Genomic DNA, 14,013 nt, shown 5'->3' with positions numbered 1-14,013 from the left:
ATCTAACACGATAGATATTTTTCGCGCGCCAGCCCGCACACAGTGCGCATTCAGTGCGAGCCAACGATGCTAATCCAGAAAAATCTAACACGATAGATATTTTTCGCGCGCCAGCCCACACACAGTGCGCATTCAGTGCGAGCCAACGATGCTAATCCAGAAAAATCTAACACGATAGATATTTTTCGCGCGCCAGCCCACACACAGTGCGCATTCAGCGCGAGCCAACGATGCTAATCCAGAAAAATCTAACACGATAGATATTTTTCGCACGCCAGCCCACACACAGTGCGCATTCGGCGCGAGCCAACGATGCTAATCCAGAAAAATCAAACATGATAGATATTTTTCGCATGCCAGCCCACACACAGTGCACATTCGGCGCGCGCCAACGGCGAAGTCGACTCGAAACGGCTAATAACGGCTCAAAGTCGAGTCTCACGGAAAATACAGCAGCGGGCGCGTGCGGCTGTATCTACTTACCTTCAAAATAATTTTGTTGTCCTTGATGGACATGTTACCGGTAAGCGTTGCTATGGCAACGCCTGGCCTAATCTCCACCGGCTCTAATTTGGATGCCAACTGAAAGAAGATGAACGAATCTGCATTAATGAGAGAAACAGCGGCCCAACAAATTCTTCATCGTCCGTCAGCTTGTAACTAATCCAATTACTGAATGCACGACGCCAAATAGAAACCGACAAGCGCGCTGGCATGCACATCGGTCCGTTAATTGCGCGCTATAAATAGCTTCTTGATTCAAACTCGCAGTGATAACTCTTTCTAAGTCACACTTCTAGACCTGTTCCGATAGACGACGACCAGCTCTTAAAGTGATTACGTCACCATAAATAGTAAAAAATATTTCCACTTTTTCACAAAATGTAAGTAAATATACTAAATTATAAAATAGAAGTTAATTAGTTAAAAGTAGAGAGTTGAAAATAGTTGCGACAATTAAAATGTCATAATCTTTCTGCTAGTGTCGTATCATGAAAAATGGACATTTTTAGACCTACAGAGTCGCGACTATTTACGATGTCTCTGTCAGGATTGCATATATCGATGCACACCGCGTCACGTGACGTCACGAGTCAGAGAGAGATGTGCAATTATTTTAGTAATGGAATGCTGATAGGAAAGCCCGCATCTCCACCTCCTGACCCCCAGTTGCATAAAAACCCATCAGCCCCCCCCCCCCGCTGACGTCCCCATCCACATCCACGCTGAGCAGTATTTGTGATCATGACCTTCTCAGCAAATTACTACACTCGCATGCAGCTGTCCCCATCAGCCCACAAACAACACCCGGGGACCCACCCCAGCACATCATTAATTGTGTGCATGTGCTACATATAAATGTCACATAGATGGCATAGATAGATGTGTGCGTGCGTGCGTGCGTGCTGTGAGCGACTCGTGCGTGCGCTGCGTGCGTTGCGGTGCGAATGCGTGTGTAAGAACATTGGCGTGGATGTGTGCGTGGCGTGGTGCGTGGTGTAGTAAGAACTTGGTGATGTGTGCGTGCGATGCGTGCGTGGATGCGTGTGTAAAGAACTTGCCGTGTGGATTGTGTGCGTGCGTGCGTGCGTGGTGTAAGAACTTGGTGGAGAGGTGTTGCGTGTGTGCAGAGTGCTGGTGTGATAATAACTTGCATGCGATGTGGCGGTGCGTGCGGCTGCGTGGGCGTGATGTAAGAACTGCGTGGGATGTGGTGTGTGTAAGAACTTGCGCTGATGTGTGCGTGTGTGCGTGCGGTGTAAAAAACTTGCGTGGATGTGCTTTGGTGGCGTGAAGAACTTGCGTGGATGTGTGCGTGCGAGGGGCTGCTGCCGGTGGCGTGTGTAAGAACTTGCATGGAGTGTGACGTGCTGTGCGTGCGTGGTGTAAGAACTTGCGTGAATGGACGCTGTGCGTGCGTGCTGCGGTGTAATAACTTGCCATGGATGTGGCATGCAGTGCGTGATGTAAGAACGTTGCGTGGATGTGGTGTCGGTGTGTTGCGTGCGCTGGTGTAAATAACCTTGCATGATGTGTGCGTGGCTGTGCGTGCGTGCGTGATGTAAGAACTTGCAGTGGATTGCGAGGTGTGTGTGTAAGAACTTGCGTGGATGTGTGCGTCGTGTACGATGCGGTAGTGTGTAATAACTTGCCAGTGGTATGTTGGTGCGTGCGTGGCGTGGCGTGTGTAAGAACTTGCGGCTGCTGGGTGCGTGCCGTGCGTGTGTAAGAACTTGCGGGATGTGTGTGTGTAAGAACTTGCGTGGATGTGTGCGTGCGGGGACTTATGCGTGCGTGCGTGAAAGTGAGTGGTGTGTGTGGGGGAAGGGCGGAGAGGCAAGATTGCGAATCATAATAGTCATTATTTTATCTCTCTCACAGCGCATCAGTGTTCTATGTTTTATGACTTTACGCGATCGGAACGTTACCATGGCAACCACGCACTCAATCACGCGGCCAACAACACCATCTAATACGCTGACATATTAGAAGACGTATCCCGATGCAAGCCAATGACGCAAGCGGAAAACACATTACCTCTGTGTCGATCTCCATGTACTCAAATTCCCTTCTCAGAGGTGTCTTCACCACCTGACCTTTCGTGTAGGTGATTGTAGAAGCTTCCTGCAACAACAATAACAACAACAACAACAATAAAAACAAGAACACTACTAAGAACAACAAGAACATTAACAGCAACAACTTCAACAACAATAAGAACATCAACAACAATAACAACAATAACATCAACAACAACAACAACAACAACAAAAACAACAACAGCAAATATGGTTCAGGTCACTGCGTCAAGATGTAGTGATTATACTATTTATAGCCGTATCACGGCATCCAAAATATGCGTACTTATGCCGGAGTCAATGAAAGGTTGTTTATGCATTCCTTCCGCATTTCGCATCTGCCGAGAACACACATGCATGTGCCTCGCAATATGTCATCTTGGTTTTAATTACCCCCCAATGATCGGTGTGTGTGTGTGTGCGTCAGGTAAGAATTGATTCCAGATCATATCGAATGAGGAGCAAGATATATGCTTATGGCCACGCGATATTATTAACATAACACCGTGCTGTGACCTGTGTCCTCCTTCCCCCCAACCCCCCCTGGCTGTTTCTCTTGATTTTCACCCACTGCCTTTCTCGTGTGACTCCCCCCTACTGTCTCCCACTTCCCATCCCCCTCCCCCAACCCCGGGTTGGCTATCTTCTGTGACCCCCTCCCCCAGCCCCCGATAGCTGTCTCTCGTTACCACACTCCTCCTGCCCCCTGCGCGTCTTACGTCAGCCCACGCACCACCCAGCGTGTTCTGCTAGCATCTATGACAAATACGACATAAGCAAATACGATCTCTTATGTCACTATTTGTCAAATGAAAATTCTTCCTATGACAAATATTGTTGTATGTGTTGTGCGCATCATGGGAGTTAAGGAGCGCTATTATGAACGCAAGCAGTAAATTTCAGCTGTAAAGCAGAACGAAGTTGACTCGCCAATATTTGGCATAGGAAGAATCTTCCTGTGACAAATAGTGTCATAGGAGAGCGTATATGCGTATGTCGTATTTGTCATAGATGCAAGCAGAACATGTTGCCCCACCGCTGGTCTCTTGTGACCCTCCTCCACGAGTCACACTGCCTGTCCATCCGCACCGACTGCCAGACCTTCATGATCCCCCCCCTCCTCCTCCCCGCCTCTCGGCCATCTCTCGGGAGGCGCTCTAACTGCATGGCGGGCACAGCGAGCGTGACCGTGGTGGCGTGTCGCCGCAGGTGAAAACATTACGATTATCTATAAAGCCATTAACGATGACGCGTGCGCATATGCGCCCTCACCAGCTATAGCGAATGTCACTCCGTACGCGTGTGCAGCCGTAGCGGCGTGCATAGCGTGCGTGCGCGCGTGTATAGCGTGCGTGTATAGCGTTTGTGCGTGCGTGTATAGCGTACTTGCACGCGTGTATAGCGTGCGTGCGTGCGTGTATAGCGTGCGTGTATAGCGTGCATGCGTGTGTGTATAGCGATGGGGCTGGGCCGTGGTATAGCGCGTCGGTTCTGCGTGGCCGTTGTTAGCTTCCGCCGGGGTCGCCTGCGGTGTAGGTGAGCGGTGGTGTATAGCGTACAGTGTGCTGCGGTAATAGCGGGGGCCAGCGCCGGTGTATAGCTGCGTGTAAGCTGAGTTGCGCTGCGTTCGTGTAGTAGCGTGTGTCATTGCTTTGTCGAGCGGTGTCATAAGCGTTTTGTTGCGATTGCGTGTTTATAGTTGCGTGAATAGCGGCGGTGCTTGATAGAGCCCTTTGCGTGCAGAAGGCGTGCGGGCTATTTACGTGCCGTGTGAGGATTTAAGCGTTTGTTCTTTGTAAGATAGCGTTTATGTTGCTGTGTCATATAGCGACTTGCAGCGTTATATTAAGACCGTACAACGGTTGTGGTCTATTAACGAGGTTTGATTCTGAACCGCACTGCTACGTGGCTATAAGCGTTTTGTGCGTTGTCGTGTATAGGCGTGCTGTATAGCGATGCGTGTAATACGGGTCCTGTGCGGATAGTACCGCTGGCGTGCTATAACGGCGCGTGTTATTAGGCTGTTATGTGGGGGCTTCAGTTAATAGCGCTGCGTCGCCTCTTCACTAGCGTGCGGCGCTATCCGTAACGGGGAAGAGGAACATCTTGGCTATAGCGTCTGTGCGCCGGCGACTGTACGTTCCCGGCGTTTATCGCGCTACGTGTGTATAGCGTGCGTGTTAATGCGTTGGTGTCGGATGTTAGCGTGACCACCCCGGCCAAAACAATCCCAACTATCCACATAAGAAAATTTCCGGCCCCAATGTATAGCCGTGAATTTCGTGTTATAGTGATGCGTTACTTATAGCGCGTGCCTGCCGTATAGTCGGTGCGTGTATAGTGTGAACGTGGTAGGTCACCCAGCGGCTGTATAGCGTTTCGTGCGTGCATGTCTATAGCGTGCGTGTCCTATATGCTGCGTTGTTATTGCTGCTTGGATTAGCGTTTTGGTTGCATGATAGCGTTGCTCGTGGTATAGCGTGCTGTGTCTATATAGGTGCGTGGCCGCGAGTACCATATTAGCGTTTGTTGCGCGGGGAGTGAATACCGTAATAGCGTGGGAATATAGCGTGTGTACCCGGTTCGTGTTATGGCGTTCTTAACAGCGTGATATAGCGTTCCGGTGTGGTTAGGCCCGCCGCTGTGGTAATTATATGCGCGTTTGTGGTGCTGCGGTGACCCACTTATCTATGGCTGCGTTTATCGCAGGACGGCGCTCCGGGTAGGTGTGGACGCTGGGCCCCTATAGCCGTAGCGGGTAGATAGCGGGTGTGCGTGAATGTGACAGTCTTTGTGATAGCGTATTGTGCGGGCGTGATATAGCGATTTTGTGGCCAATGGGGTCCCGCCGCACCACTGGCGATGGTGTATTTATTGGCGTGATTCTAGCAGTGCGTCAAGTCCTCTATCGTCCGGGCGTGCTAATTAATAGCGAGGCAGCTTTTCTTGTCCGGATATAGCAGAGCGTGCAGAGAGCGCGTGTATAGCGCGTCTTGGTATAGCGCGCGTGGCTATAGCTATTTTGTTGCGTGCATGACTATAGATTACGCGTTTTGCGGCGTGTATTAGCGTGCTTACTAGTGTGCCTGGTCTATAGCGTTTGTGCGCCTGTGTTGACTTACGCGTTGTGCGTTGCGTTGTATAGCTCGCTTAGTTGCGTGCGTGTGTATAGCTAGTCGTTGTATCGGTTGTGCTATGGGTTATAGCGTCAGTTGTATTAGTCTTATGCGTGTCATAGCGCGCTGATATAGCGCGGTGTATACGTGTGTGTATAGCGCGACGGACACCGTGTCATTATATGGTGTTGTTTCCTAACGCCGCCGCGCTGCGTAGTAACTTAGGCGCGTGTATAGCGCGGTGTATAAAAAGTTATATCAATTAAATTTATACAGTTAAAAAGTTAATCAATTTACAGTTAAATAATGAAACTCGTGGTATGGTAAGAGTTACAAGCGATGCGCACGGTTAATTCCAACCAATCAGACTCAGCGTGGGGATTAAGCCTCCGTCAAAGATAGGCGAAGGACGGCTAGTGACGCTAATCATCATGTCATACCAATTCATATTCGTATCCATTTCAACATGACGCTTAACTATTTCATTACAGCAGATCAGGTTCGTCTTATAATTATTTACAAGCATGCTTTAATTAGCTTACAATGCGTGTACTGTAAAGTTCACAAGCACTGCACGTAATTAATTAATGCGTGGTATGTAAAGTACATGCTCTTGTTAATTTCCAACCAATCAGACAAATCTTACAAATAATTAAAGCTGTTGTATGGAAAGTACAAGCATGAACGTTATATTTCACACCAATTCAGAACTCAGCGTGTGAAAACGCGGGTGCTGCGCGCTACCTCGGAATTCTCGTTTCTATTGCTTGTAACTTTATCTATACCACGCGTTTATTATTGCTAGACTTTGTCTGATTTGTTGGAATTACAAGCATGCATGTATCTTTACTTAACGCATTTATATTTAATTTACGTGTTCCCCCCCCCACCCGCCCCCACCTGCTTGTCTTTAACATATCACGCACTGGTGATATTAATTAAAGGCTGCTTGTAAATAATGAAGCCCGAGCCTGATTGCTGTCATACTCGGCGTGTGTACAGCGTGCGTGTATGTCGCGTATATACAGCGTACGCGCGTGCGTGCGTGCGTGTATAGCAGGCTCGGTGGCAGCTATAGCGTCGCGTGTTGTATGCGTGTATAGCGTACGTGCGTGCGTGCGTGCGTGCGTGTATAGCATGCGTCCGTGTGTGCACGTATAGCGTGCGTGTATGTCTGCGGTTATAGCGTACGTGCGTGCGTGCGTGTATGTCTGCGTGTATAGCGTACGTGCGTGCGTGCGTGCGCGCGTGTATAGCGTGCGTGCGTGCATGTGCGAGTATATCGGCATGCATGACGCAGACACTTGCGTCGATGTCGGGGTGTCGTGCGTGCGTCGTGCGTGCATGCTTACGGCTTCGATGAGAAGGTCGTTCCTGCGGGCTACAGGGTGCGTGTAAGCATCGGCTAGTAGCAGGTGACGAGGCTTCAGCTCTGCTATTAGCTTGTTAGCCTGTCCGTAACTCAGACTGGTGTCGATCGGACAATAGGCGGCCTGCAGCGATAACAACAACAACATTTGTTATGTTGCCTGCCAACGAGCTATATTGAGAAACACATTGGTTAGCATTTGGCAAAGTTCTGTTGCATTCTCAGATGGTTCTGCCTGACTAGTCATCTAAATGCTTATATGCAAAATGTGAACATAGATGCGCGAGTATCAGTTTCCTATTATCTACTTTTGGCGAGTATGTTAACAAAGTGAGTAGAAAATGTTAAATGGTTTAATATACATGCACATACATTTGATTACCTAATATCTTTGTTTGTTGGTATTATCGTTAACAGATGGATAAATCAATGGGTGTATATATGGATGGATGAAGAGATGAACGGATGGACAGATGAATGAATGGACAGATGAATGGATGGACAGATAGATGATAGCATGAACAGATGGATAGAATGGCAGATCAAGTAAGTTATATAGCATTGGACATTATGGACATATAAGGGCGCTTTCCCTGACGTTTTTGGCCGACCTATTAGGCCCGTGCCAATTATGGCTCAAGTCGAGCGTTCACAGTACGGACGTCTCTTTGGGGGGCGCTACCGAGTCCTAATTAGGCCAGCCAGTTGGCCCCATCGAAAAGTCGATACCAGCCCAGCAGGCTCCAAATATTTAGACCCTCTTTCGCGGAGCTCTGTGGGACCCGGTGGAGAGGTAGAACATTACATAGAATCGCGTTGTAAACAGTATAAAAGTATACTTTTATAACAGTATAACATTCAAACAGTTATAAAAGTTTCCTAAAACAGTATAGTAAAATTCGAAAATATTTATCAGGATGCCCGTTTTCAAAGGGATTGAGTAATTTAGAATTGCAGAACGATTAGTAAACACTTAAATAGTAAACAACGCAATCTCGGCGATTATGCACCAAAGTTCCTATCTGTGAGATTTGCTTGCAAGGAAGAATTATTTTAATTTGAATTTTTAATTTGACAGAGAGTATGTCACTTGCGTACGTGTTGAACCGCCGAGCTCAATTTAGCGCCCGAGCCAATTTGGCCGCGAGCCAAATCGAGACATGGCTCGAGTCAAATCATTGATCGTGTGAACGTCGCAAGTGCGTAGGCTATGGATGCACACTCATGATGCCATAATAAACGAATAGACGATGGTGATAGACGGACAGACAGAATGAGAACAGATTACTAATGCGCAGAGGGCATGGGCTTATGAACAAAGCGGATGGATGGCTTAGCTGCTGGCTCGATGTATGGATGTGGCTGAAGATGGAGCTGGGAGGGGATTGGATAGTATGGAGGATAAGAGGGAGGATCCGATCTATAGATTGGATGAGATGGATGGCGGTGGACAAATAAAGGATGATCTGATATGATTACTTGGGGAGGATGGGCATGATAGAGGCCATGATGGATCGGATTGAAGGTGCAGATGCATTTTAGTTATAATGATCTGATACGGAAACTGGTTTTATTAGTTCAATACACAGTAAGAATAGAATAAATAGAGTTATCTCAACTTAGGGAAGTAAGGATAGATAAATTACTCAATAACAAAACAATTAAAATAATAACAAATATTAGCAATGATAAAAGCAAAATAGACATAAATAATATTAATCCTGTATCGCGTTTGCCAGCTATGCCGACACGCCTTACATAATGTTTTAAGCGTAGCATACACATATTAGCGCAGAGAAACTGTTCACTTACTTTCATAGCTAGGGGTTGATAAGTGCCAATGCCTCAAAGGTGCAGATAATCTGGCTCTGCAATGTAAAAGCAACGTTTACGATGCACAACATCACTATGATATCACGATCATATTTATACTAATACAGACATGTTCAAGAAAATATCTTAAAGCCAGGACTAAATTTCGACACTCGGGTGCCGGTTTCACGAAGCGTCAAGCGTTCATTAATTGGTACGGATGTTTCAGTGAGTGTAGTGATTTAATCATGGATTAGACTGTACGCTTCGTAAACGGCCCACGGTGATAATGACAGATGGGGCCGCACTCTCATTAGTCAACCCATACACTCCAGTGAGCGTGAAGGTTAGTATAGTGCAAGAGTTAAACTGATAACCAGGTGACGATTTACACCTATTATAGGATTATCTACATAGACTAGCCTCTTTTATTATTATTCTCGAAAACCTAAGGAAAGAGAGCCCCCCCCCCCTACTCTAGCACCGAATCCGCTCATCACAAAGACACGATATCGGAAGCCAAATACTCCCTGATTTAGTCTGACTCCGTGATTTTGAAATATTGCAGGTAGTCCGTTGTGTACTCCTGAAAAATTCTCCTATATACTGAAACAAGAGTTTCCCGCGCTGTTATTTAAATTCTATCAAACTATTAGAGATCTTCGAAATAACCACATGCCGATGAATTTGTTATGAATACCTTTTTCAGTTTTAGAATCTCAGGACTGTGGATCATTTTGCCTTCGAACTCTCTTTTTAAGTGTACAACTCACAGTTAATTTCTACCCCTGTAAAAGCGCGTCACCTGTGAAGATGATGGTGTTGCCGCCCGACTTTCCCCACAGCTCGACGAAATGCACGGCATCTCCGAAGCGCAGCGACGGATGTCCGGCGAAGACGACGCAGGGCATGCGGAAGTCACTGTGAGCGATGTCTGCAAGGCGACAGGAAATCAACAGGAAATCCCTGCACCATGAAGAGGGGAAGGGGAAGGAGAATGGGAAGGGCGAGGTCCGGGAAGGGGAAAGAAAAGGGAAGGAGAGGAAGGAAGGGAAGGGAAAGAGAAGAGAGAATGGAATAGGGGAGAAGGGGAGGAGAAGGGGAAGGAAAGGGGAAGGGGGCCGGGAAATGCGGAACCTTGACTATTTCGCGGGATGAAGGACCCGGAAGGGAGAAGCCGGAAGGTAACGGAGAAGGGAAAGGGGAAGCGGCGGGAAAGGGCGAACGACAACGGGACGCGGCGGAAGAGTGCAAGCCGGCTAATGCCGGATACGGCGGCCAGGGAGGAGCTGGGGAAGGGAGGCCGGGAACGCGGTGAAGAAAGTCGAGGGGGAGGGGCCCGTCCGGAACAGGGAAGGAGAAGGGAAGAAGAAGTGAACGGAAGGGAGAAGGAGAAGGGGAAGGGAAGGACAATGATGGAAGAGGAGAAGTATAGTTAAGAAGAAGGGAAAGGAGAAGGGGAAGGGGAAGGGGAAGTTGACAAGTTCATGCCAGGTGAACGCCTCTCGAATGGACTCACTGGAGAGCATCTCTTCATGTTCTCTAAATACTCCTCACTACACTATACTTCTCACTATCACTCTTCATGCATATTTATGAGAAGCCGTTCGGTGTGATCTCCTGCCAAGAAATCGGTAGTAGTTCGGCGAGCTGCGAATGTTATTAGAATGAAAGGGGGAAACATTCAAACTGTCACATTGCTTCTATGCATCCCCTTCATTTTCCTAAGACTGAAAGCATGATGGGCAAATGGCGCCATCGAGTAGCACTCATGATTACCATGTACGTTTGCATATCGTTTGAGTCTGCCTTTCTTTTCTAGCAGAGCGTGAGGGAACGGTTCCTCAGGGAGGTAGACCTTGCTCTGCTTGCTATGTGACAGCCTGTTGATGAAAAATTGTTATTTAGAACAGTCACTATAACACTGGACATTATATTGCACTATTGTGGGGTGTATTATAGCAGGTTATCATAATATAATATAATACCCGGTATGATACTCACTACTACCTATACGTATATTATAATATATTAGATATTTATATATTATATAATAGATATATATATAAGATTGTATACACACACATAAACATATTATATAAATCACAACACGCACTACACACACAAAAACACGCACACGCACTTCACGCATGGCACGCTACGCACGCACACAACACACGCCACTCCACGCACCACTCGAAAACCTTATGTTTTTGAGTACGCATCGCGCGAGCTGCCCTCCCCCGAGCCACGGGCGAGATGAAGTAGAACGGGATTTGTCCCAGTCCAGAGTTGTCCAGGTGCGCAGACAAGCACTCGAATAAGTCGTAGACGACACCGGATGAGTTGCACGGCACGAGAACGTTGCCACCATTCTGCAGCGTGACAGCTGCAACGACCAACAATCGACACTCCGTCATGTTATGCTATGTCATGTTCTGCTATGTCATGTTCTGCTACCGTCAGTGTCTCCTGCCATCATGTTCTGCTATGTCATGTTCTGCTATGTCATGTTCTGCTATGTCATGTTCTGCTACGTCATGTTCTGCTATGTCATGTTCTGCCGGATGCCAGTCTGCTTATATGCGCAGTTTGGCTATTCATTGCATTTTGCTATTTCTTTTATCTGTTTTCCATGGTTTTTTGCTTGCAGCTATTATTCTTGCTATTGTCATTTGCTGCTAGTCAGTGTTCGTGGTACGATCATGTTACTATCTCACGCTCATAGTTGCTACGTAAGGTTCTCGCCGCATAGCATGTTCTGCTATTCATGTTCTGCTATGTCAGTTTGCTATGCATGTTCTGCTATTCTCATTTTTGCTGATCATGGTGGGTGTTCAGGCGTTTGTTAGGAATAACAAAATAAGTCTTCAGACAGTTACATTTCTAGTAGTGTGGTATCCTTAGCAGTACTTTAGCATGAGTTTACATGTTTCTGACAACAGCAGCAGGGCGTAAGTCTACGTGGGCGGGCGGCACTTGGGGCGACGTGCCCCGCAAAGATTTCTGTCCCAGGTAGCTCCGCCCCCGCCACCCTGCAATTATGCGTGATAAGAAAAAAAAGTGGAATGAAACAATGCAGTTAAACAGCTTTGAATCACAAAAGAAAGAGGGTTCGAACTACGATCTCAGTAAGAAATTATAACTTGTGCCCCAGCGAAATGTGAGGCCCCCCCAGCGTCCCCCCCACTGAAAACATCCTTAGCTACGCACTGAGCAGCTTAGTAGCACCAGCACCAAGCAGCCGCAGTAGTAGTAGCAGCAGCATCAGTAGTAGCCGCAGCCGCAGCAGTAGCAGCAGCAAGCAGCAGTAGCAGCAGCAGTAGCAGCAGCAAGCAGCAGCAGCAGCAGCGCGTCTGTGGAACACGCACCTGCACTGACACAGAACTCGCCGATCATGCTGTCCGGGTTTGTCGTCGGCGTCTGCGTGAGTCCCGTCAGAATGATGACGTCACTGTCACGCAGCGGCGCCTGTTCCATCGGCTACAAGCAGAAATTTGCAAGCTTAACCCTGTGGGGAGCAATGAACCTAGAGTAATGTACCCCTTTAACACACGCCAGCACCGTATACCCCTAGAGAGCAAGGGGAGCTTCTTCTTCTCCCTAGATCTCAAAAATTAATCAAATAAAAAGCCTAATAGTGCAGGAGCTACGGGATATATTACACGAAACAATACAATACAAGTAGATAGTAACAAGTATATAAATAATACAAGTAAAAATTCACGCATAATTCACGCGGCCATGCGTGAAACATCCATGCCATACCCACCGATGCCTCGCTACACACGTTTACTGCCCGCACCCTCATCATTACTCAGCTGATTCACGAACCTCCTAAGAAATTTCACGGACCACGGCCCCGCTTGCGCACTGTACTGTACTAGGTGACAATGAACCTGTATACCTGTGCGTGTGCACGTGCCTTTGCGTGTGCGTGCGTGCGCGTGTAAACTTACTGAAGCCAACTATAAGTTCACCTGTGTGTACATCCTAATCCTATATTACCACCACAGCAGACAACCCACCCTAAGCATTACGACTGCGAGATGTCTGTTCCATTAAATATCAAATAAAAGATCAACTATGTAAAGGATCAAAGAAGACAAAAACGGGAAACTGCTCATTACTCTCGTTTACTCATGCATCCTTAGGATGGGATTGCAGCTTATACAGGTTACTTTGTTATCAATCGTTTCCATGGATTTTGAGTGCACACAACAAATTTCAAAGAGAGAATATATCATTTTGATGTTTTCTTCAATATTGCGGGGGCTTAAAACAGAAGTGGGATAATGGATAGAGAGCTTAACTATTCAATGAGACACTGTAATTAAAAAGAAGCTTCAGTAACAGTCAACTATTATGGTCTACATGTTTTAGACGGGGAATAATCGCAGTGTGGTGACAGTGCATGGGGCTGGAACACAGCAATGTGATGACAGTGCATGGGGCTGGAACACAGCAATGTGATGACAGTGCATGGGGCTGGAACACAGCAATGTGGTGACAGTGCATGGGGCTGGAACACAGCACTGTGGTGACAGTGCAGGGGCTGGAACATGTCAGTGTGGTGACAGTGCAGGGGCTGGAACATGTCAGTGTGGTGACAGTGCAGGAGCTGGAACATGTCAGTGTGGTGACAGTGCATGGGGCTGGAACATGTCAGTGTGGTGACAGTGCATGGGGCTGGGACATGTCAGTGTGGTGACAGTGCAGGAGCTGGAACATGTCAGTGTGGTGACAGTGCATGGGGCTGAAACATGTCAGTGTGGTGACAGTGCAGGGGCTGGAACATGTCAGTGTGGTGACAGTGCAGAGGCTGGAACATGTCAGTTTGGTGACAGTGCATGGGCTGGAACATGTCACTGTGGTGACAGTGCAGGGGCTGGGGCATGTCAGTGTGGTGACAGTGCAGGGGCTGGACGACAGCAATGTGGTGACAGTGCATGGGGCTGGGACATGTCAGTGTGGTGACAGTGCAGGGGCTGGGACATGTCAGTGTGGTGACAGTGCAGGGGCTGGAACATGTCAGTGTGGTGACAGTGCATGTGGCTGGAACATGTCAGTGTGGTGACAGTGCAGGGGCTGGAACATGTCAGTGTGGTGACAGTGCAGGGGTTGTGACATGTCAGTG

General features: G+C 47.7%; 1 protein-coding gene across 1 annotated transcript in view; it reads right to left on the bottom strand.

Annotated features, from left to right (window-relative positions):
* Positions 1 to 14,013, bottom strand: part of LOC106812529 (integrator complex subunit 9-like) — a 44,267-nt gene that overhangs the window by 7,332 nt on the left and 22,922 nt on the right. Inside the window, 8 exon segments of the mRNA XM_014816426.1 lie at positions 484 to 582; positions 2,539 to 2,625; positions 7,048 to 7,188; positions 8,877 to 8,932; positions 9,682 to 9,810; positions 10,656 to 10,759; positions 11,070 to 11,265; positions 12,248 to 12,359. Coding sequence (XP_014671912.1) covers positions 484 to 582; positions 2,539 to 2,625; positions 7,048 to 7,188; positions 8,877 to 8,932; positions 9,682 to 9,810; positions 10,656 to 10,759; positions 11,070 to 11,265; positions 12,248 to 12,359 — 924 coding nt within the window.

This window comes from Priapulus caudatus, unplaced genomic scaffold, assembly GCF_000485595.1.
Source record: "Priapulus caudatus unplaced genomic scaffold, Priapulus_caudatus-5.0.1 Scaffold657, whole genome shotgun sequence".
NCBI lineage: Eukaryota > Metazoa > Priapulida > Priapulimorpha > Priapulimorphida > Priapulidae > Priapulus > Priapulus caudatus.
This window is presented reverse-complemented; position numbering and strand designations above follow the sequence as displayed.